At 31.2% G+C, this 25730-nt stretch overlaps 3 protein-coding genes and 2 pseudogenes across 3 annotated transcripts; 4 read left to right on the plus strand and 1 right to left on the minus strand.

Moving 5' to 3' along the window:
* Positions 1 to 5359: 5359 nt before the first annotated feature.
* LOC108863500 (bidirectional sugar transporter SWEET11) lies at positions 5360 to 7951 on the minus strand. Its single transcript, XM_018637946.2, has 6 exons — positions 7781 to 7951; positions 7632 to 7668; positions 7164 to 7374; positions 6875 to 7036; positions 6654 to 6773; positions 5360 to 5893 (listed from the first exon to the last, which is right to left on the minus strand). The coding sequence occupies exons 1-6, from the start codon at positions 7830 to 7832 to the stop codon at positions 5618 to 5620; spliced, it is 858 nt and encodes a 285-aa protein (XP_018493448.1). The 5' UTR covers positions 7833 to 7951; the 3' UTR covers positions 5360 to 5617.
* A 9235-nt stretch (positions 7952 to 17186) lies between these two features.
* Positions 17187 to 17898, plus strand: LOC108858758 (cytosolic sulfotransferase 5-like; annotated as a pseudogene).
* Positions 17899 to 20251: 2353 nt separating this feature from the next.
* On the plus strand, positions 20252 to 20757 carry LOC130512369 (uncharacterized). The gene has a single exon (XM_057010284.1). It carries the CDS (start codon positions 20325 to 20327, stop codon positions 20652 to 20654), a length of 330 nt encoding a protein of 109 aa, XP_056866264.1. The 5' UTR covers positions 20252 to 20324; the 3' UTR covers positions 20655 to 20757.
* A 142-nt stretch (positions 20758 to 20899) lies between these two features.
* LOC130512370 (cytosolic sulfotransferase 5-like) lies at positions 20900 to 22576 on the plus strand (annotated as a pseudogene).
* Positions 22577 to 24875: 2299 nt separating this feature from the next.
* LOC130495231 (uncharacterized) lies at positions 24876 to 25722 on the plus strand. Its single transcript, XM_056986619.1, has one exon. It carries the CDS (start codon positions 24934 to 24936, stop codon positions 25597 to 25599), a length of 666 nt encoding a protein of 221 aa, XP_056842599.1. The 5' UTR covers positions 24876 to 24933; the 3' UTR covers positions 25600 to 25722.
* Positions 25723 to 25730: the final 8 nt, after the last annotated feature.

Consider the following 25730-nt stretch of genomic DNA (forward strand, 5'->3'; position numbering starts at 1 on the left):
TGGTGTTCCGTCAGTTACACACCTATTATTTGCAGATGACTCTCTGTTTTTTTGCAAAGCTAATAGTAGAAACTGCCGTACTCTCCAAAAGATTTTCCAGTTATATGAAACTCTATCAGGACAAAAGATAAATAAAAATAAGTCAGCCATCACTTTTGGATCGAGAATACCAGAATCAACTCAGGAGTCTTTGAAAAATCTTTTGCAAATTACAAACCCAGGAGGTGGTGGTAAATACCTTGGGTTACCTGAACAGTTTGGAAGAAAGAAATCAGATATGTTCGACAATGTTATCAACTCTGTACGCCAAAGAACATCAACCTGGAGCTGTAAATATCTCTCCTTTGCTGGCAAAGAAATTTTGATTAAATCAGTAGGAATTTCGATGCCAGTTTTTCCAATGTCTTGCTTTAAGCTTCCTCAGCATGTCACAAATGAAATCACTTCTATCTTACGTCGTTTCTGGTGGGAAAAGAATGAAAAAAACAAAGGAATTTCTTGGATAGCATGGGATAAACTTCAGGCTTCAAAGAAAGATGGTGGTCTTGGTTTCAAAGATCTCCCTATTTTTAATGATGCCTTACTTGCCAAGCAAGGATGGCGCATTTTGAGAAACCCAGAATGCCTTCTTTCTAGACTACTAAAAGCCCGCTACTTCAAAGACACTACCATTTTACATGCCACACAACGAGTAAATCAGTCATATGGATGGAGCTCCATTGTGACTGGCTTGCAACTTCTGAAAAAAGGAATAAGACATATTATTGGTACCGGTGAAAATATATCAGTCTATACTGACAATTGGATTATCTCAGATCCACCCCGACCGGCAATACCAAAAGCAAATACCATCTATGATGAAGGTCTAACTGTCAACGACCTTATAATCAAAACAGGGATTCTACAACAATGGAATGAGGAATTACTTTATCAACTTTTTGAAGAAACCGAAGTGAAACGAATCATCTCTATCTATTTACCGCTGGCCATTAGGAATGATCGAGTGATTTGGCATTACTCTAATTCTGGTGAATACACAGTTAAAACAGGTTATTGGATGTCTTTCACAGATCAGAACACTGACGCACAAAGACAGTCATATGGTGACCCATCTCTTAAACACAAGATTTGGCAGCTTAACTTGGTGCCCAAACTAAAACATTTTTTATGGCGAATCCTGTCTCGCGCAATTGGTACAGCAACTAGATTAAATACTAAAGGAGTTTTTATGGATGATACATGCCAACGATGTGGTGTTGCACCTGAAACAATAGGACATACTTTTTTCTCCTGCCCTCATTCGATGATGATTTGGAGATTGTCACAATCCCCTTGGCAACCACCACCCTCATCAGAAGACCATGGTGAAGAAGAAATACTCTCTCTACTGTCCTTTCATGACTTGACTGGTTTGTCTGAGTATCACCAACTCTTGCCCTTTTGGATTATGTGGAGAATATGGAAGTCGAGATGTAACTTTATTTTTAAAAAACAACCACTTAACCCAGAGTTACAAATACAATGGGCACATGGAGATGTGATCTCGTGGCTACAGGCAAAATCAGCACTGACAAATCCAACTACTCAGCAAACTCAGCAGGAAAACTCAAACTCGAAATGGAAACGACCACCTTTAGGAAAGGTTAAAACAAACTTTGATGCAGGATGGGACAAGGAGACACAGCAAGGAAAAGCAAGATGGGTACTTCGTGATCATCAAGGAGTAACACTTTTTTGGGGTTCAGCCAGTACTGGAAAGTCAACTTCAGCTCTTGAGGCAGAAGGAAAATCTCTACTAGCATCAATGCAACATATCTGGTCATTGGGAATCTCTTACGTTATGTTTGAAGGAGATAGTCAACAACTTGTTAACATTCTCACTGGCAAACAAACAAATATTCTTATTGATAATTTGATCAATGATATTCATTTCTGGAGTAGGAAATTCAAAGATTGTACCTTTAGTTTCACAAAGCGAGATAATAATGAACCTGCAAATAGTTTGGCTAGGTTTTTAGATAGGAATGAAATCTTTTATTCATCAAGATTGTATCCTCCTCTTTGGTTGTATAACCTTTTGTATTTTGATTATGTAAACTCTTTTAATTAATAAAATTAAACTTTGACGTAAAAAAAAAAAAATAGTTTATTTTCTTCAATTCTAAAATATTTAGTTTAGGAATGATTTAAGAATATATGACGCAATGGAGTTCATGAATCTATGAAAGTTCATAATCCACTTTATAAAGGTGGAAACTACATCCAATAATATGAACATAGATTTAAACCAGAGATGACCGTCTTTTTATATGTAGTCCAAAGTTCTAAAGGATCCGTTAATATTATATTATAATAATTATATCTAAATTTAATTTTCGTAATTGTTAACCAACAAAATGTTAATATAATTTAAATTTAGATATAATTAAACTTCTATAAATAATTTGCACTACACCCAAATAATCAGAATAACTATATCTAAGTTTAATTTTCGTATTTGTTAACCAACAAAACGTTAATATAATTTAGAAATATATTTTCATTTTGTTTACATTACAAATAAAATGGAATAAACTAAGAAATTATAAGCATTAATATCAGTTATATTTTCATGAAAGTAGCTTCTTTGATATATAAATCATGTGTGTTTTCTAATTAGTAATTAGTCTATGTATAATGTCTGAATTTGATGTTTAACCATAGCCTTAGATAATTTATTTATGTTTGCAATTGATGATACTTTTTTTGTTTCTTCGTTTATTCTACTGAAACAGATAAAAAGAGAAACCTCTTTGGATTTGGAAGTCTCGTAGAAACTCTCGAGAAAGGGAAAGAAAAAGAGAGTTACGGAAACTCTGACACAACAATCTTAGAGATGGTTTGCTCAAAAAAAAAATCTTAGAGATGAAGGCCTAACTTGAAACTGCGCGCTAACCGGAAGATTGTCGAACATGAAGCAGAGAATGCTCGTCATGATGAACAACATGCTATTAAATATCGCATGTCAAGCATGGAGATGGCCATCGATTTTATGAAGAATCAAAATCCGTCACTTGCATCGTTTATGGATAATCAACCTCCAGAAACTACACAAGCTACTTCACCAGACACCTCATCAGACCAGACTTAACGTTCACCTAAAATTGATCACCCAATATATATATAACATTCCTAATGTTTGGACAAAGTTAGGTTTTAATTTGTTTCATATTTTCAAAACTATGATTCTTTTGGCTATAAAATATTTTAAGTTCGGCTATTATGTATTTAAATATCTGCTTTTATATTATTGTTGTAGCATTTATAATTTGAAATTAAGATTTCCAAAAAATAATAATTAAATACTGGTAGTCATAAATAAGTTATCACATTAAACACAGAACAATTAAGACAAATTGGTTGCTAATGAGAGATACTTTTGTGACTAAAAGGATGAAGTCCTAAATTAGTCGCTATATTCTGCACACTAATTTGCGACTATTTTTTGAAATTGCAGCATAGTCGCAAATACTGTATTGTTCTAATACCATATAGTGAATATTAATTATGAACATGAAATATTCCAATATTCTTTGAGTTCAATAGTGATGAAGAGTGTTAAATGAAGAAGACAATGGAAAGAAACTTTTATGTTAACTTTTATTAAACTAATAGAGTACTGTGAATTATATTCTTTGAGTTCAATAGTGATGAAGACTATATATACTTGTCTAAACTAACGGAACAAATAGGATTCTATTATTTACAATCACTAAATATCAGATAGGAACCTTGTATATTTTTCTGAATTTTATTTTCATCTCTTTTTTAGAACTATTCATAATTCCATGTTTAGTCTTCACGTTAGTCACAATAGTAATTTTATTAGAGTATATATTCGAAATGTATTAGGTTAGACCACCTGCAACTGTGGATTTTGGGAGTCCTTAGCACATAAACCTAGACAAATTAGAATATAATAATATTATTTAGTTTAAGTATTGTAAGGATTGATCCTTGGATAAATATTTTTAGGACTTGATCCTTAGCACATAAACCTAGACAAATTAGAATCTCTCTCTTTATTCTGTCTTTCTCCGTAGAAATTGATACTACGGTGGCCCATAGGTTTCGAATCGGAAGCAAAGTATTGACAAGGAAGATGATGACGACGACGAGCTTCAGCTAGTGACGACGACGACGACGAGCTTCTCTCCTGCTCCTCCTGCTCCTCCTCTATCAACTTCCAGATCCTTACTCCTATTCCCTTCATCTCACCTCAAACCCACCACTCGCCTTCTCTTACATGGTCGCTCTACACTCTCCTGCTCAGCCGCCAGCAACAACGGACATCCTCCCTCCGGCGACTCTGTTCCTAAGCAAGTACCTTTTTATCGTAGATCGAAGATGAAGTCCGTTCTAGAACTTTGTTTTATTGCAAGATGGTAACTTTAATTGGATTTTAATTGAATTTAGATGTCTAGGATTGGTTTCTATTTTCTAATGAGATTACAATTGGTTTCAGTGGCAGTAGTAGTCGAAAACTCAAAACCGGGTGAAAAACGTAAAGATAAGACATTTATCAATTCTATCACAAGAAGCAGACAAGCTTGGAACAGAGTTGCATCACAGGTAGGCTCTAAGCAACTGAGTTGCATTCTTTTCCAGGTAATCTCATATATCTTACAAAGATCTGTAACTGCTCAGATTGGAGGAACCACAATTCGAGTGGCCAAGGAAACTGATTCGAAAATGGCTATTAATTCTGATCAAGAGAAGAAGAATCTAAGGTATGTTTGCTACAATGCATCATCACATATACTCTCATATACACCTGATATATCTCTTCGGTATCCAAAGTTGCAATCTTTGGTTATAAAATGTGATTGGTTGTGAACATTACTGATTTAGATGCTACTTGTTAATATTTTTAAACTCTTGGTGTGTGTGTTTTTTGTATACTGAACTTGAGTTCTCTGTGTGAAGGTAAGCTTTTGCGACTCATATGCTCGGTGTTTCTGGTTTGATTTGGGTATCTTGGACAGCAAGAAACATCAACCAAAAAAAGGATTTCAATTTTCTTTTTTAAAATTTTTTATTTTATTTTAAGGACTCCAAATTGGAGTACACCATTGTAGACAATTTTTTTGCAATAAATCCTTAACTATTTAAACAAAAAACAAAAAAGAAAAAAATTAATAAAATATGGCTAAAGATTCCACAATGGAATCCACCATTGTGGATGCTCTTAAGATATTGTCAAATAATTGGTTTATGTCAATTCTTCCAGATGTACGTAGAGTTTGAATAATATATTGATATAAACTTGAAACAATCAGCCAACGTATAATGAAGTAATAACAAATAGAAGAAAATCATGGTAGATAAATTTGATAGTTTTTGTTAAATGTGAAAGTAGGAAATATACATATCCTTAATAGGTAACTATAGAAAATTTATAAAGAAGTGGAGAACTTAATTTTAGAAAAACATATGTAACATCCGAAAATGCATATATATTATTCAGGAAAACTAATTCTCTACTTAGCACACTTGGATAAAAACTCAGAAAAAATACGACAGCTAACGGGTACACATGGTGGTTGCCTTGTTGGGGTAAAAGCAATGTCGTTTACTTTCATGTAGCTGATGCGGAAGAGAACTGTTCGCCGTTTTTAGTGTTTTGTCCATCTTCAACCTCAGGCCTCTGATCATTTCCGCAAGTACACTTGTTCGCTTGACGAACCTCAGGGGACGACACTGTGCCTAGCTTTAGGATATCGAGGCTCACCTCAGGCAACTTAGCGGCTTCCACTTCTTTATCTCCTAGATGCGGCGGCGTTTTACAGTATTTGTAGACCACGTAGAGTATCATTTGGAGTGCACCGAGAGCAAAACCAAGCACATTAGGGAACTGCAAACAAAAGAAGTTTGTTTAGTGGCAATAGCATGATAATTATTCAATACACTCCATTTTCCGCTTTCTAGCTTATGAATATAGTACGTAAAAAAAACTATGACAAAAGAAAAGCTTACAGCAAATTTTTTTTTGGTGTAAAGTTTATAGCAAACTTGTGCGGCACCAATAGAAGTTACGTACAAAATATAATTTCTATGGAACAAGAAAGATAAAGAACTCTAATATATATTGAACTTCTTTTGCAAAAGCTAAATTCTTTAATGTTTCATTGGAACATAAAGCGAGTCTCTTTATAATATGTTTTATAATTTCTAATCGTAAAGGACAATATAATACCAAACAAAAGGGTTTTGCTTTTATCTCTTTTATCTATGAATCTATGATTAGAACCTCAAAGTCTCAGGTACACAAGAAACAAAAGCACCCACTTTCATTAAGTATACTTTATCATAATGATACAATTATGATTATGATACTACACCCAAAAAAATATGATTATGACATGGTGAAAGGCATAATAATAATGTAAAAACATATTAATGTATATTAACTATAACCAAAAATTTCAAATCAAATTATATTGATTATGGTGTCGGTTTCGAAATTGAGCATGTGCTTACGTGTGTCTTACAGTACATATATGGATCTACATAAACATATCTGCGTGCAATATCATATACTTGTATATATGTATGTGTATGTAATCATAAATATAGAAAGAGAGGCAGAGATAGACAGAGAAGAAATGGCTTACAGCAACATAGATGTCCTTGAGAGCAAGACCATAAAGGAGCCATACCACAGCACTGATTGTGAGGGTTAAGGATAAGCTAAAGGGCATGTACTCTACACTTCTTGTCTTTATTACTGTCCTCTGTGATTTAAATCATAAAATATGTTAACTATTGAAACTAAATATTAATTAGCCGTTTCTTTATATATATACTTATTAATTAGCTTTTTCGAAGTGCTTACGATTATGCTTAGAGGAGCAGCGAAAACACAGACGGAAAATCCGACACAGATTCCTCCGATGATCTTGGCACGTGTGGTTCCTTTTGCTAAGAATTGGCATAGAAGAAGAATCAGACAGAATCCTCCAAAGTTCATCAGAAGAAGCAACTTCACTGTCAACATCTGCGTCCATTAAGAAGTGTTTTAGTTAGCGGATTGATTTGATTTACATATATATATATATTTTTTTTTTTTTTTGAACAACTATCTACATATATATTAATGTATGAATTTGAAGGTGTTTATGTACCCGGGCTTTCTTGGGTGCGTATGCAAGGAAGATAGATATGTAAATAGTTTCTATGAAGCATCCAAAAGAGTTGATGGTGACAAGGAGGAAAACATCTTTCTTTTGCGTTGCGTAGTAAAGCCAAAGTGTCGCGCTGAAGAGAGCCACAACGTAAGGAAGAGACTGAAACCCTTCTGTTGTCTTCTTCTTCCAAACCCTATAGAACGTTGGCCTGCAACCATTTCATAGCATCTTAATATTATTATACCGACCAAATTTCAGCAAAAAAAAATATATTATTATACCGAATATATATATATATATATTGATATAAGTAGACATATATATTAACTGTTAAAATATACGAGATTCTAATCTAAAACCAATTGGATTTTATATATTACTTGTGATTCATTCAAACTACTGATGTGAAAGATTTTTGTCTCTAATATTAACATGCACTAAATATAAATAACAATTACTACTTACACAGGAGAGAGGAACACAGCGAAGGAGATGACATTCCCTGGAGATTATAAAAGAATAAACAAAACATATGGTATTAATAGATTGAATTACATCTCTAACTACACTCGTTGATATATCTATACGAAATCTCACAAGCGTCAGTATCATACCCATCAAACCAAAGACAAAGGCCCATGTGTTGTGAGTGTCGAAGAGAGGCATGCTTTTCTTGTTTTGTTTAAATAAACTGTTTAGGTTTATAGAAGGAGGAACAAGAAGAGAGTTCGCACTTAGATTTGTAAGTGGTTTCTCTTAATATAAAAGCTGATGGCACGAACTTAACATTTCGGGAACTCACGTATTATATAGAGGGTTATGGCTAAAGAGAGGAATGGGGTTAGTGTGGGAGAGATGGAAAAAGGTGAAATGTTTGTGTGAACAATAATATTTCGAATAATTCTGGAAAGTATTTTAAAAAGCATTATTGTTTTTGTAGTTGTACAAAAAGGAAAAATAAAGATGTTACAGACATATAACAATAATTTACACGCTAATACATACCAAATTGTACATGTTGACGTGCAAAAAAAACAAAACAAAACCCATACCAAAGTAACTGTTTTTGGGTTTTGGTTTAGGATATAAAAACCTAATTACTAATGCTTGTCAGTCTCAGTTTAGGCAAGCCCCCTTTTAAGGATTATATGGCTAGATTCTATCTATGGGTCTACAACAACATAAGAGAAGTAGTGGAGTTCATAGTTCTCATAATATAACCAAATACAAAAAGAGTAGTGTTAAAAAAAATTGAGATACGAGATCTAAAAGACGAAACTATGAGACCTTCTAAGAAACTATTTTATTCATGTGTCAACATATTAGTGGTTTTTTTTTACTTAAAAAGAAAAGAGAATTGGAAAACAAATATATATCAAACTAATTATATTTTAGGGTCGAGAAATTCAATTCGGGTATCTAACGATGAAACGAATAGTAAAGATAATATTTTGATAACTTACTGAAATTTTCTAGTTTTAATTACATATATAGTCCCCTAATTAATTTACCATTATGTGGGGTTGGCATATCGTAATATTTTATGCTATAAGGTGATTTTCGGTTATCTTTTGACCAAACTTGAAAAAAAAAGTTTGATTATTGTTAAACTCATGTGAATTTTATAGTCTTACTAACTAAAACTATCCTAATAATAACAATTGAACAAACTATTTCAATAACTTCTTGGCATGTAGTGGAAGATTATATTTCTAAAATTTATGTGCTTTTATTTGCATGTATGAATGTACAACTAATATAACTAGATACAATATACATAGGATAAATTTCTAATGTTATAAATTACTACTTTTCTCTATTACTAGAATATAGATGAATTAGAAGCACACCCATTATATAAGAAAATTTAATAAAATGTTTATGTAAGATCGGCTAGGGAGATGTAGCAATTTGTCACAAAACTTTTTTTTTTTGTAACAGAATTTGTCACAAAACTTTAGAGATTCTTTCTCTTCATGCGTGACCGTGTGTCAAACGTAACGTGAATCCCTAAAATCGTGCAAATATACAGCTTATAGCTTTTATTGATGTGTGAATTAACATGTCTAATTTACACTTTAACGTTAACAATCAGTAAAAAGAAAAAGAAAACATGTAAAATAGTATAATTTAGTTAATTAGAATATAAAATATTTTATTATAAGAATGTTTTGTAAATCAAAATTGAAAGATAATAGTAAGAAGCATCAGGTAGTGACATAAATGACGACTCTCATTTATAACGTGTTGCGTGAGATGGTCTTTCTGGTAAGTTAACACTTTCCCCCTGATTAATCTATTGAAATTACTATTTTATTTATGTATAGCAATATGCTATATTATATTTTACAATATTTATGAAATAAAGTTGTTCTATACTATTATATTTACCTGAAATAAAGCTTTGATATGTAACGACAATATTTATGTATTAAACAATATTTATTGATTTAGTATTATCAATTAGATTCTAAAAACACATATGATTTTGAAATAGAAACACATGCAAAATAAAAGTATTTATACAGTTAATTAGAATAGCAAAATATTACATTAAACATGATATATGAGCATTCTATTTTGGCTTTTTAGTAATACAACCACTCAACTAAAATTTCGATGAAAGAATGTTAATTTTTTTGTCATCTTCCATCTATAATATCGTAACGGAGGGTAGTACAATTTACTGGAATTAGGGTTGAGAGTTTTTTTTTGTTAAATTTATTAGTTGAATTTTGTTTTACGATCCATCTGATCTTTAGTTGAAAGTTTTTATTACTAAAAATCATTTAAATGTTTGAAAACTTTCATTATCACTTATGCGTTGTTTAAAACTCTTAAAATCAACTTGTAATTAAGTTTTAAAAACTAATTTATAAAATAATAGAAAATTATTCATCATACTACAAAACATGAAGTAAAACAATAAAACAAGAAGAATAGATCAAAAATTTTGTTCTATTGATCAAGAAGCATGAATAGCAACTATCAATGTATAAAACCATAAGAACTAATATCCGCAAGGATGCACAAGTCAAGATTTAGTTATATTTTATTTTGAAAGTATCATCTTCTATGAATTTTATTTTCCTCACCCAAACAGATAATATTAGATTCTTAAATTTTACATTTGTATTTCTGTTTAGATCCAATGAAATTATGAATTCAAAATTAATTAGTTTTTCTATTATTCAGCTTAAAATTTACTTTTTGTGTGCACCGATAGCTTATAATTTACACATTTTGAAGTTTTCTATCAGATATGAAGTTATTGTAAAGTTTACAAGATTATTCAGATTTTTCATATCTGAAAATAATCTGATATAACAAATTTCAGTTGAAATCCACTGAGCTATAAATTTTAAACAGATTTCAGATGAACTCTAATAAAATGTTATTTAAAAAACTATCTCATGTATTTTTTTAAAAATAATTTTAACTATTTATTAACATTTATTTTTTCTTCTTTTGCAGATTTTGTTGGCAGGCATCATTGACACAATTCATTAGCAGATGTCGTATGAATAATTAGATTAAATCTATCTTATGTTTCTTTTTTGGTCAAACAAGATTTTATAGATAACTAGTCTCCATTAGAGGAGGAATTGTTTACAAAAATGATAACAAAGCCATACTATCTAACAGCTTTGCTGCAACAAAAGGCAAGCAAAAACACAAATATAGAAGCCATCACTATACATAAACAACTAACACTGCAGAGACGTCCTCGTGTCTCGGCGATTATGTTATTTCTAGTTATCCTACGTGCATGGAATCTTCCCACTTTACACAATAATTGATCATTTTTCTGCCATGGTTGGCACTTGGCAACTAATAGTGCACGTGCAAATTATAAAATTTAAAACCAATAGAATTTGGTAGCTAAATTGGTATAAATGATCATATTTGCACCCATAGTTTTCAGGTCGATTCCTTCTAATGTATTTTTCTTATTAAATGATACACCCATAATTGGTTACGTTTCCAAATTCCAACCTTCTCCACCATCTAAGAACCACTTGGAAATTAAGTTCACACAACTTGGGCCTTTGCTTTATTAAAAAGGTCATACACCCATTTCCTTTGGAACTCTTTTTATATTTTAGGATAATTCACGGCGATGTTTACCAAAATAAAATAAAATAATTGATGAACGATATTTAGAATTGTAATATTATTGATAATAGATGCTACAATAGTATGTAGTGGACTACATCTAATAATATCTTTCAGATTTTTTCCAATCACATGTATACTAAAACAAAATTTTCACAAAAGCAAAGATGGAAAAAGAAATTTGAACTTGATTACAAGAAACAGAAAATCATGTTATTCTTGTTGAAAAGGTTTGTAAAAGAAATTTGGTGGTCTATTTTGCTTAAAAACGATACGAATATAAAATAAGGAATAGCGTATAAATATATTTGTGAATTGTTTCATAAGTGAAATGCTAGTTCTATTCCCTTCTTTTTACTAATCAACAGTAACATTATAACAAACGAAAAAAATCGTCAGTCAGAAAATTGTCCCAAAGGCTTGAAGTGATTTAGATTTATTACCTCAAAATAAAACAAGATCTAACGTTGGTGGATTTTAACGAAAGGAATTTGAAAGAAAAAAAATTGGCAAGAGAACTATTTGAAAACAACATATACAATATTAAGCTCTTTATGATAGTTCATCTCTTGAAGGATTTTCTAGGCCTTATTATTATTATTTTGGAGAATTTTCAAAACAATTAACATAAATTTTGATTTTAAATGTAAAATTAACCGAATATAGTAATGAAATTACAACCATATTATTATGACCAAACAAAAGAAATTGTAATCAATTTTATGATTATAATCTTAAGAAGTCGTACCAGGTTAGTGAAAGTATTCTCATGTATCTAATTTTAAAAATAATTTATAAAAAAATTAAGAATATTTTGATGAAAAATCAATTTGAATTATGTACTTATGAACTATTGTAAATGATGAAAATTTAGATTTACTAAAACTAAATTGTTTTTAACATAAATGAATAAATATATGTTATGAGCTAGTCATTATTGTCTTTGGTTTATGGCAGTGTTTTTTAAATAGGACCGACTAGCGAATCAGAAATATTTTGGGTCATGGATCATTGTAGTTCGACCGGTTTAAACTGGATTTGATTAGATTAAACTGAATTTAACGAAATTTTATAAATAATATTTTTATTCTTACAAAGATAAAACATATCAAGTAAAATGTTTCAGTACCAATAATATTTAGAAAAACTTAAAAAATAACAACTAAAATGCAACAAAGGTAATAGAATAATTTAATAATTCAGATCTAAAATCAATACAAACAACACATTTAAACTTTATTCTTTAGATCTTTATCGCTTCAAATTTTCATCACCTTTTATTTAAATTATATACATATTAAAAGTTATATTTTAAAATAAAACAAGTGCTTTCTTCTTTTATAAATTATAAAAATTTCACAATCGTAAATGTTCAAATTATTAAAGTCTTCAATACAAATGATCATGAAATAAAATTTAGATAAAGTGAGAAGTAGACCAAAACAATATCTTGACGTGAAAATAAACTTTGTAAATCTTGTGATTTGTGAGTTACAAACATGTCAAAAGAAAAAGATGAAAGGCAATACTTTATTAATCTTTCACAAATTCTATTTTTACTTTAAGAAAAGAATCGTTAATTGTTTTATTAACAAAACTTTGGTTTATATACAAACCAAGGTTTGGATGATTCATTGGGTCACCGTTTCCCGTATTCTTTACGGTTTGATATGGGTTTTTGACCGGTTCAATTTTGGTTTGGCATTAACCCAACCCGGATTTTTGTCTGGTTCATGGTTTAATCTGATCCGGGTGTAAAACACTGGTTTAGGATTTGTAACATATGTTTTAGTATTGATTGTATGTTTAGGATAAGATCTTAGAATCTTTATTTAATCTTTTTTACATATATATGTTTAGTTTTGTATATATTATTAATGAAGTATTTGATGCATTAGAAGACTTCTTAGAAAGTATTATGGGACGCACGGTAAATTTAGGGTTTAGACTTTTAGTGCATTTTATGTTAAAAGACTTCACAAGAAGTTTTTTGAACCAAAAATATTTAATCTAATAGAAATTTTTGTCTCTTTTGATAAAGAAAATTTACGCATTCTATATGTTCCTCTCAAACGACTGTAATAAAAATGTAATATTTCTCTCCAACCTCTCTCTAGAAATATTTTGAACTCGAAGACACCAAAATTTTCATCTTCAACTTATTTAAAGGTAGATCTATGAAAAGTTAAATATCTGTAAAACTTGGTCGATTGCAAAACTAGCATGCTTATTAGAGAAGACTTCATGAAGTTTTCTTTGTTTTGTTTTGCTTTAAAAAAATGCACACATAATATACAATTGCAAAACTAAGATATGCATTGATGGAGATGACTTATAGAGAAGTTTTCTTCGCCAAACATATTTGAAAAAATGCAAATATCATTATTATATATATATGGTAAGATTCGTGTTTAACTTCTCCAAACACACTTAGCATCTTAATGAAAGTTAATTATTCGTTCTTGATAAAGAAACATGAAGATGTAGATGTCGATTAAATGTGTATTTAGAGTTTTTTAAAAATATCATGGTGATTGGTATATTGATAATATTGACAATGTAGTAAATATAAGCGGAATATGATGATGATAGAGTAAGATAATTTTTTTGAAAAAATAATAATTGTGTTTTCGTGAATAACTTGAAATTTTTAGGTGAAAAAAGACAAATAAAAATTCTAAGAAGGTTAATTTTATATTTGATTTCAAGTTTTAAATCATATTTGCAAAAAAAATTATAATTTTATTCTACAAAAGACGAAGAATTAAAATGGCAAAATCTCATATAAAGAAAACAAAAAAGAGATAAAAAAAAAGCAAAAGAAGAGGTGAGGAGACAACAATAAAATGTGGCTCTTCTATCATATGTAGTTGCTCTCAGCCTCTCCATCCAATACCATTCAGTCTTATTTATACTTTTCCTCTTTGGTATACATCTTTTGTAACTTTATTGCTATTTGTTGTTTGTTAGTAATAAACCAACTTGCATCACATCAAGATGCAGGCAAAGCGGCGCCAATGGTTAAAACTGTGAGTGTAGTTAAGCGGGTAGTGTCCTAGTAATAATAATTAAAAAAGAATTTAGGATAAGACGTATGTTCGTAAATTTTAGATTTGATTTTTCCCAAGAACTAAATCGTCATTTGTTTAATCAATGACATTAAAAATGTTTAAGCTTTATTTAGAGAATTGGGGGTTGGATATCAATTTTCTTTGGACTTTCGTCCAGATATCTATACTTATAGGAAAAAAAACTGATTGTTAATTATTATTTTTCATATTTGAAATATTACACGACAAATGAAGTCTGAATATCAAGTTTATGATAAAATACTTGATTTCCATACTTTAAAACTATTGTAGAATTGAACAGTTGGTATATTCAAGGGCGGATCCAACTTATGCAAAGAGGGTGCATTTGCCCCCACTCATAATTTTATTCAAACCCATCTATATATATTATGTTTTCACTAAACACACACATCTATATATGTATAATATATATCTGGGTTAAAATTAAAGATACATTTATTACAGTTTATATATTAGTATTCGTGACTTTAGAAATAGAGAAATTAAAGCAAGATATTTGATAAAGTTAAAAACTAAGATTCTATGATTATTAGAGGCTTCTAATTTTACTTTTTGTTTACAAAATTCAATATATTTTATTTGTTGTATAATATGTTTTAATATTTTTATTAATTTGCTAAAATATTTTCGGCTTCTCAAAAATCAAAATAAATTATTTTATTTTGAACTCAGTCTTTGCTTATTTACTATACAGAAGGAGTAGAACACTTTGTCCCGTGTAGATGGAAGAGAAAAATATACATTGGCAAATCATACAATCTTACGAATAATTAAATTTCACTTATAATAGAAAGAATCACAAGAAACAGTAAAATTCCATTATTTTAATGATGATGTCATGATTGATTTTCTACTCCAAACTTTTGGCAACTAATCATGGCTAACCATGTCCATCGTAACTCGTGATGAACGTGTTCTTTTCATGCATTTGTTGTATATTGTTGAAGATAGGAAAAGAAAAAGAAAAAATAAACATCCATGGAGATAGCAATCACGTTGGCCTTATCTTGAGATCTTATAAAAGGAGAAAGATTAAAAGAGAGACTGGAGAGATATGATATGATTGGCCGGACGTTATTGCCAATTAATAAAAATACATTTTATTTATTTAAAAAGTCATTTGTGTCAAATTTTTTCTTTTCATGCCGCCCCTAACCATTGTATAAGGTCGGATTATAAAAGTTGAATTGATATCACGTCTTTGATTTGGGAAAAGTTCCAATTAGTTCATTTATTTTGGTCCATTTTTTTTCTAAGAAAGGCCCATTTGGTTATTTTTCAAAATATATCTGCATGAATGGGAGAATCTAAGAATAATTTTTTTTCTTTTTTTGTAAACAAATCTAAGAATAAATTTACTGAAAGCAAAAAAAATATTTTTCAGTATATTATTTTGGATTGGAGATACTTGTATAGATTTCATACGTTAATTTTTTATTAAGAAAAAAAAAACGGAGCACGTATGTTCTCTACTTCTTTTTCCAGTCAGCATGGAGCGAATGATTTGTTTTATCTTTGCTATCTTAATTATTGCGAATAAACTTTAAAATTAAATGAGTGAAACGATTAATTTGCACCAAGCTACTGTTAATTACCCCTTATATAGCTTTCAAAAAAAAAAAAATTTACCCCCTATATCCTTTAAGCTACCTACGGATATTGCACAGTCAAAATATGGATAAATCATATAGAATATAGATAACGGTTCTTTTTATTTTCTAAATCTAAATATATTTTAAAGGCTTTCATTTTAATTATCTTTTGAATTTTTAATACGGAATGCAGAAATAAAAAACAATAAAGAAAAAAAATCTAAAACCCTAGATAACAAAGCTGATACACAAAGGTAAACCGACACAAGAAATTGGATTCAAAAGTGATAACCAGAAAGTGATCATTCCACAGGAGCGAAAACCGCTGGAGCACTACCACGTCGACTAAGACCACTCCCCACTAGTCAATAGTCATCTGTAGAGCCAAAGCAAACAGCATGTAGCTTCTGTCTTAAGAGTAACCACCACTTAAAACGAAGAGCAGCGGAGTTCATAACATAAATAAAAAATCTATTTGTTTAACCCGTTTCTAATTGATAAATAGTTTCTATATTTGATGAATTAATCCAGAAAACAGTAATTGTAAAAATGTCAACTCGTTATTATAGGGTGGTTTTGAAAAATCAACTTTATTTTTATTTTTTAAAAATATTAATTTAAAATAATTTAAAATTATGAATTATGATTTATATAAAATTATAGTTCTGTAGCCGCAAATATTAAAAAAAATATGTAATATCAATTTAGAAAATAATTACATTTAATTTTAAAATATAACAAATAAAGAAGTATAACCAATGGTTAGAGTATTAAATATTTGTTCAACGAAATGTATAGATTGCATAGAAATTAGAATTATTATCATTCACAAAAATATGGATAGATTAGTTACCATAAATACAAGAAACATTTAATTCCCAAAAATATGGAAATATTAGTTACCATAAATATAAGAAATATTTAATTGTTTATTTTAAATAAGTAATACTTATATCAGAATTAAATTTTAGTGACATGTCATTATAATTTTCTCCAAAAAAACAATGGCAGAACTATTGGTTATACTTCTTTATTTGTTATATTTAAACAAATAGTTTCTTTGCTATTTGAATAAGTAAATAAAGAAGCCACTGGTTATACTTCTTTATTTGTTATATTTAAACAAATAGTCCTAAAGACTAGGTCTCTTATTTGAATAAGTAAATAGCAAGAAATAAAGAAGCCACGTGTTGTCATTGCTTTGATATCCTATCACTAACCTAGCCAAGTTCTCAGCTCCGAGGCTGTTCTCGACTCACATGCCACTGCACGCGATGCACGAAGCCCTCAAGTACTCTCATCGTAAGATTGTGTACCTGGGTAGGAACGTGAAGGACACGTTGACTTCGTGTTGGTTTTATAGCAGTGCTATTTATAAAATTGAACCAACCAGAAGCGTTCTCGAGTCTAGGTTTAAAGAGCTCTGCAATGGAACGAACTATTTTGAACCGTTTTGGGAACATACCTTGAGTTACTGGAGAGGAAGCTTGGAAGACCCCAAGCATGTCCTTCTCATGAGGTATGAGGAAATGAAAGCCGAGCCTCGTGATCAGATCAAGAGACTCGCGGACTTCTTGGGCTGTCCTTTTACTAAGCAAGAAGAAGAGAGTGGATTTGTGGACGAGATCTTGGAACTTTGCTCTCTGCGTAATCTGAGCAGTTTGGAGGTTAACAAAACAGGGAAAATAAACAATGTGGAGCACAAATTTTTTTCCGTAAAGGGGAAGTCGGTGTCTCAAAAAATTATCTCACGCCTGAAATGGAGAACAAGATAGACGTGATCATCCAAGAAAAATTGCAAGGTTCTGGTTTGAATTTTTAGAGTTTTATTATGGTTTGTGTTTTCTTTGTTGATGCAGCATAATAAGAGCACCTTCCGTTGTTATGGATGGTCCTTTTCCTTTTTAAGGCAAACCACTCTTTATCTGTTGCGTTTAATTGTTCTCTCGTTAATGCTTATTTCTATGTCTTAGCCTATCTTCGGGTTTCTAATGCTGATCTTGCAAAAAAAAAAACAAAAAATTTCCAAAGCAGTTGAGGTTGCTCCGGAAGATTTTGACTATGTGCACGTTCGGTTTTGATCACTACATAGGATTAAAGAAGACTAGAGGAACTTGCTTCCAAATCCCAATAAGATTCTTTATCATGAATTTGGTTTCATATCGATCGAGAATGTACATTTCTCTCTGAACAATGAATTATTTTGAGAGTGCAGGGGCAAGGAGCTAGGCGTGGCTTTAGTAGTACTGAACAACTGCTGAAGAAGTAGAAACATATGCACACCATATTGGTCCATGACGTTTTTGCTTTATGTAACTAAGTGCATCTAACTGTGAATTGTGAATCACCTTAGAGTTTATCTTAAAGCTTTTACAATCCATATGTGCACCCAAAACAACACCATTGCTTCAAACTGAATCAACAAGCACGGGGAGAAATTTTTCAACGATCCATATTCAGTTTTGGAATATATACGTACAGAAGAAACCGTCAGAAACAAAAATTTGATCTTTGGATTGAAGAAGTTGAAATTTCATCTTTAACAAAAAAAAAACAGTATTCAATATTGAAAGATGAACTGCCAGAATATTTGCAATATACATGTATTTTACAGTTTCTTCAACAATAGACTTCTCAATCCTCAAACTGTCTGAACTAGTGTCTCTTCAACAATAGACTTCTCAATCCTTAAACTGTCTGAACTAGTTTCCTGAAAAAGAACTGAAATGCATGTATTTGGCGTTTCTCCAAAACAACTCTCTATGACCACATATTTTTATTTGAGTGATTTGAAGTTTTGTAAATTTCACGTGATATTTTGTGACGACGAGTCAGTGTTCGGAATGATTTAGATCCAACGATATTTTGACCCTAACTCAATACACTATCTCGTCACTGGATTTGAGATTAAATTTGGCACTGTTATAAGTGCCATATATTTCAGCTGATTTAAACTTCCTCTGCGTTTTTCTCTTTGACATGTTCTCACTAAATTGATAATTCTACTTTGAAACGCTGATGGGAATGGCGTGAGTCTGACTCCAAAATGAAGCTAGGCCGTTTGCTCATGCTGTTCTCAAAGTTAAGTTCCATCTATCATCTAGAAGGCCTTCACTCCAATCTTCTAGACACCTCTTATAATTAGGTTTTGATTGTTTGAATTAGTTTTTGGTTTTAATTTTTAGATTTTAGTTTTTGATTTTTAGATTTTTATTTTTAATTTTCAGCTTTTGGTTTTGATTTTTAGTTTTTAGATTTTGGTTTTTATTCGCAAATTAGTTAAATTTTTCAAAAACTATTTTCCTGAAAATCTTTTTATTAAAAACTTGATCGGCAACACAATAATTAATCTTGAAACCAAATATTTTTCAATACCAAACAATATTCAACTGATTTATTAAAGAAATTAATTAATTTGAAATGAAATCCATGCTGTCGTGAGGGTTATGATATAGTTTGATTTTATTTTATAACTTTAAATAGATTATATTGGATTTTATTTATATCTCAAGTCAATGGTCTTTTAGTTTTGGCGTTTTTAGTGACCATCTCAAAACAAAACAAAAGAGGTATCCCACATGGCCCATAGGAAGAAAACCGAAGGACTCGAGAATTTACTTCGAAGGTGATAAGTTGACTTGACTTTATAAGTATATACCACATAAGGAACGTTCCAACTCACGAAGAGTATATTGTTTGCACTCAGGACTGATTCAAGTCATATAAAAATCTAAAACTTTTGATATAATTTTTTTATTTATAGATAGATTTATTATTTTGTTGTGCATATATATTATGAATATTTAAGCCTCTAAGGCTCTAGAACATCTTTTGACAAACAAAACAAAAAGAATAGATCGATCGTACATATTTATTAGAAAAGAATTATGAAATTTTTAAATAATAATTATAACTTAAAAAAATACATTGTTAAATTGGACTATTTAATACTTCTGACTAACATTATTTTTTGAAGGTTTTGTAAGAGCCAAACTTAAGAAAAAAATAAACGAATCTAAGAAAATTATGCAAATTAGTTTGTTAAAAATGCAATATTTATGTAAGCAGTTCTTTTTCAGTTGATCATATTTAACTGGAAGAAGTAATAAACCAAGTAAAAATTAACGTATGAATAAATCAGAAATAATCAAACCCAAAAGAAAATCAAGACGCGTTGCGTTTGAATGCTTCAAAAGAGAAGATAAATTGTTTTAACCAAAATATATATAAAAAATAAATGGTTTTGAGTCAAGCGCAACCCCTCCACTAATCTATAAAAGAAGAAATAGATTCTCAAACTTGTCTCTCATTCACCATTCTTCAACTCAATTCAAATCAAGGGGGGAGAGAGAGAAAGGATGGAATATCAGAAACAAGAAAGTGGGGTGAAGAAGATGAAAAGAGTCACTAAGATCATAGCATTGGCATCCATTTTCTCTCTCGTTCTGTCTTACTCGTCTTTAGTCTCCTCCCTACAACAAAGACTCCGTTTACTTTCCATGTATATCAGCCTTGTGGACAAGAAATACATGTTCTTGTTATGCAATGGTATTGTAGGTTTTATCATGGGGAATTTCAAAACCCTTCTGCGTGGTCATGCCATTAACATCGTTGAAGAAACGGAAGAACTAAGGATCAACCATATTCGAAAATCAGAAATGAAGAATGTAGTGGTGCTACTTATTTGAATAAGTAAATAAGTAACCAGTGGCTTCTTTATTTACTTATTCAAATAAGAGACCTACTTCTTGCTATTTACTTATTCAAATAAGAGACCTAGTATTTTAACCAGTGGCTTCTTTATTTCTTGCTATTTACTTATTCAATTTATTTGTTATATTATAACCAATGGTTAGTTTAACCAATGGTAAGATAGATGCACCAACCAACCCATCCATATTTAAATAGTTTGTTTCTTTTAGTGGAAAACTATATTCAGTATTGGTTTGTCGTTTATTACCGGCAAATTAAATTAGGTTTCGTCTTTATTACCAACAATATTATCAACAATATCTATCTATTGTGACTTGGTTTGAAGCTTAAACACATCTTTCTGTAACAAGAAGTCAAGAACCAACAAAGAAATGGATCCGAAGGAGCTTCCGTCCAAGTCCAACGTAGGAGACGACAAGACAAGTGAAGAAACCAAAAAGTTGATCTCTTCGCTTCCATCACACATATATAGATTACCAAGGGAATAAGATTTGTGAATATCAAGGATGTTAGTATTTTTACAATACCCTCCAAGGTGTTCTCAATTTCCAGAGAGGTTTTCAACCGCAAGACACTGATATAATCATTGCTTCGTACCCCAAATCAGGCACTACTTGGCTCAAGGCCCTCACCGTAGCTCTCCTTGAGAGATCAAAGAACCATTCTTCTGATGATGCTGATCACCCTCTTCTACATGATAATCCACATGGCATTATACCATTCTTTGAGATCGATGTGTACGTACCACGAAAGCTCAAGTCCTAACTGATAGGTCCCTTGCCAAGAGATATCAATGTTGATCTAGGAACATGTGATTTGATACCAATTAAGGTCCCTCTTCAAATCAAAGAGAATTTGTTCAAGAACAAACTAATAACACACTTTTCTTTTGGGTAGTTAAGACTACCTCTTTTTGTCTTTTTCATTTCTTTAAATAGATAGTACAAGAAGCAAATAATGTAAAAGGGAAAGTGGAGTCATCACCTCCTTACAAAACGGGAACGCAACACAAAGTGGGAACTAATCTCCTAAAGACTAGGTCTCTTATTTGAATAAGTAAATAGCAAGAAATAAAGAAGCCACGTGTTGTCATTGCTTTGATATCCTATCACTAACCTAGCCAAGTTCTCAGCTCCGAGGCTGTTCTCGACTCACATGCCACTGCACGCGATGCACGAAGCCCTCAAGTACTCTCATCGTAAGATTGTGTACCTGGGTAGGAACGTGAAGGACACGTTGACTTCGTGTTGGTTTTATAGCAGTGCTATTTATAAAATTGAACCAACCAGAAGCGTTCTCGAGTCTAGGTTTAAAGAGCTCTGCAATGGAACGAACTATTTTGAACCGTTTTGGGAACATACCTTGAGTTACTGGAGAGGAAGCTTGGAAGACCCCAAGCATGTCCTTCTCATGAGGTATGAGGAAATGAAAGCCGAGCCTCGTGATCAGATCAAGAGACTCGCGGACTTCTTGGGCTGTCCTTTTACTAAGCAAGAAGAAGAGAGTGGATTTGTGGACGAGATCTTGGAACTTTGCTCTCTGCGTAATCTGAGCAGTTTGGAGGTTAACAAAACAGGGAAAATAAACAATGTGGAGCACAAATTTTTTTCCGTAAAGGGGAAGTCGGTGTCTCAAAAAATTATCTCACGCCTGAAATGGAGAACAAGATAGACGTGATCATCCAAGAAAAATTGCAAGGTTCTGGTTTGAATTTTTAGAGTTTTATTATGGTTTGTGTTTTCTTTGTTGATGCAGCATAATAAGAGCACCTTCCGTTGTTATGGATGGTCCTTTTCCTTTTTAAGGCAAACCACTCTTTATCTGTTGCGTTTAATTGTTCTCTCGTTAATGCTTATTTCTATGTCTTAGCCTATATTCGGGTTTCTAATGCTGATCTTGCAAAAAAAAAAACAAAAAATTTCCAAAGCAGTTGAGGTTGCTCCGGAAGATTTTGACTATGTGCACGTTCGGTTTTGATCACTACATAGGATTAAAGAAGACTAGAGGAACTTGCTTCCAAATCCCAATAAGATTCTTTATCATGAATTTGGTTTCATATCGATCGAGAATGTACATTTCTCTCTGAACAATGAATTATTTTGAGAGTGCAGGGGCAAGGAGCTAGGCGTGGCTTTAGTAGTACTGAACAACTGCTGAAGAAGTAGAAACATATGCACACCATATTGGTCCATGACGTTTTTGCTTTATGTAACTAAGTGCATCTAACTGTGAATTGTGAATCACCTTAGAGTTTATCTTAAAGCTTTTACAATCCATATGTGCACCCAAAACAACACCATTGCTTCAAACTGAATCAACAAGCACGGGGAGAAATTTTTCAACGATCCATATTCAGTTTTGGAATATATACGTACAGAAGAAACCGTCAGAAACAAAAATTTGATCTTTGGATTGAAGAAGTTGAAATTTCATCTTTAACAAAAAAAAAACAGTATTCAATATTGAAAGATGAACTGCCAGAATATTTGCAATATACATGTATTTTACAGTTTCTTCAACAATAGACTTCTCAATCCTCAAACTGTCTGAACTAGTGTCTCTTCAACAATAGACTTCTCAATCCTTAAACTGTCTGAACTAGTTTCCTGAAAAAGAACTGAAATGCATGTATTTGGCGTTTCTCCAAAACAACTCTCTATGACCACATATTTTTATTTGAGTGATTTGAAGTTTTGTAAATTTCACGTGATATTTTGTGACGACGAGTCAGTGTTCGGAATGATTTAGATCCAACGATATTTTGACCCTAACTCAATACACTATCTCGTCACTGGATTTGAGATTAAATTTGGCACTGTTATAAGTGCCATATATTTCAGCTGATTTAAACTTCCTCTGCGTTTTTCTCTTTGACATGTTCTCACTAAATTGATAATTCTACTTTGAAACGCTGATGGGAATGGCGTGAGTCTGACTCCAAAATGAAGCTAGGCCGTTTGCTCATGCTGTTCTCAAAGTTAAGTTCCATCTATCATCTAGAAGGCCTTCACTCCAATCTTCTAGACACCTCTTATAATTAGGTTTTGATTGTTTGAATTAGTTTTTGGTTTTAATTTTTAGATTTTAGTTTTTGATTTTTAGATTTTTATTTTTAATTTTCAGCTTTTGGTTTTGATTTTTAGTTTTTAGATTTTGGTTTTTATTCGCAAATTAGTTAAATTTTTCAAAAACTATTTTCCTGAAAATCTTTTTATTAAAAACTTGATCGGCAACACAATAATTAATCTTGAAACCAAATATTTTTCAATACCAAACAATATTCAACTGATTTATTAAAGAAATTAATTAATTTGAAATGAAATCCATGCTGTCGTGAGGGTTATGATATAGTTTGATTTTATTTTATAACTTTAAATAGATTATATTGGATTTTATTTATATCTCAAGTCAATGGTCTTTTAGTTTTGGCGTTTTTAGTGACCATCTCAAAACAAAACAAAAGAGGTATCCCACATGGCCCATAGGAAGAAAACCGAAGGACTCGAGAATTTACTTCGAAGGTGATAAGTTGACTTGACTTTATAAGTATATACCACATAAGGAACGTTCCAACTCACGAAGAGTATATTGTTTGCACTCAGGACTGATTCAAGTCATATAAAAATCTAAAACTTTTGATATAATTTTTTTATTTATAGATAGATTTATTATTTTGTTGTGCATATATATTATGAATATTTAAGCCTCTAAGGCTCTAGAACATCTTTTGACAAACAAAACAAAAAGAATAGATCGATCGTACATATTTATTAGAAAAGAATTATGAAATTTTTAAATAATAATTATAACTTAAAAAAATACATTGTTAAATTGGACTATTTAATACTTCTGACTAACATTATTTTTTGAAGGTTTTGTAAGAGCCAAACTTAAGAAAAAAATAAACGAATCTAAGAAAATTATGCAAATTAGTTTGTTAAAAATGCAATATTTATGTAAGCAGTTCTTTTTCAGTTGATCATATTTAACTGGAAGAAGTAATAAACCAAGTAAAAATTAACGTATGAATAAATCAGAAATAATCAAACCCAAAAGAAAATCAAGACGCGTTGCGTTTGAATGCTTCAAAAGAGAAGATAAATTGTTTTAACCAAAATATATATAAAAAATAAATGGTTTTGAGTCAAGCGCAACCCCTCCACTAATCTATAAAAGAAGAAATAGATTCTCAAACTTGTCTCTCATTCACCATTCTTCAACTCAATTCAAATCAAGGGGGGAGAGAGAGAAAGGATGGAATATCAGAAACAAGAAAGTGGGGTGAAGAAGATGAAAAGAGTCACTAAGATCATAGCATTGGCATCCATTTTCTCTCTCGTTCTGTCTTACTCGTCTTTAGTCTCCTCCCTACAACAAAGACTCTGTTTACTTTCCATGTATATCAGCCTTGTGGACAAGAAATACATGTTCTTGTTATGCAATGGTATTGTAGGTTTTATCATGGGGAATTTCAAAACCCTTCTGCGTGGTCATGCCATTAACATCGTTGAAGAAACGGAAGAACTAAGGATCAACCATATTCGAAAATCAGAAATGAAGAATGTAGTGGTGCTACTTGAAGAACAATGTGTATCGAAAGAAGAAAAAGAAGAAGAAGTAGTGGCGCTGCTCGAAGAACAGTGTGTATCCAAAGAAGAAGGAGAAGAAGCAGTGGCATTACTTGAAGAACAATGTGCATCCAAAGAAGAAGATATGACAAGTTTATTGAGAGAAGAAGTTTCAATGGTCGTTGAGGATGACGATGGAGGTAAAGACCTCACTCTCGTTAGAATAGATGATGATGATGAGATATATGATAACTTCCTAAGTTCGGAAGAGTTGAACAAGAAATGCGAGGAGTTCATCAGAAAGATGAAGGCGGGGATTCGATCGGAGTCCCAGAGTTTATTTACTTCTTAGATATGTGATTGTTTTTTGAGTAATATTTATCAACTTATCATTAGCATATTCACATTCTTCTAGAGAATGTTAAAAGTTTTTTATTTGTTTGCTGTTGAATAGATTATTTACTTTGGTGCCAAAGTAACCTG

Source organism: Raphanus sativus, chromosome 5 (genome assembly GCF_000801105.2).
Source record: "Raphanus sativus cultivar WK10039 chromosome 5, ASM80110v3, whole genome shotgun sequence".
Lineage (NCBI taxonomy): Eukaryota > Viridiplantae > Streptophyta > Magnoliopsida > Brassicales > Brassicaceae > Raphanus > Raphanus sativus.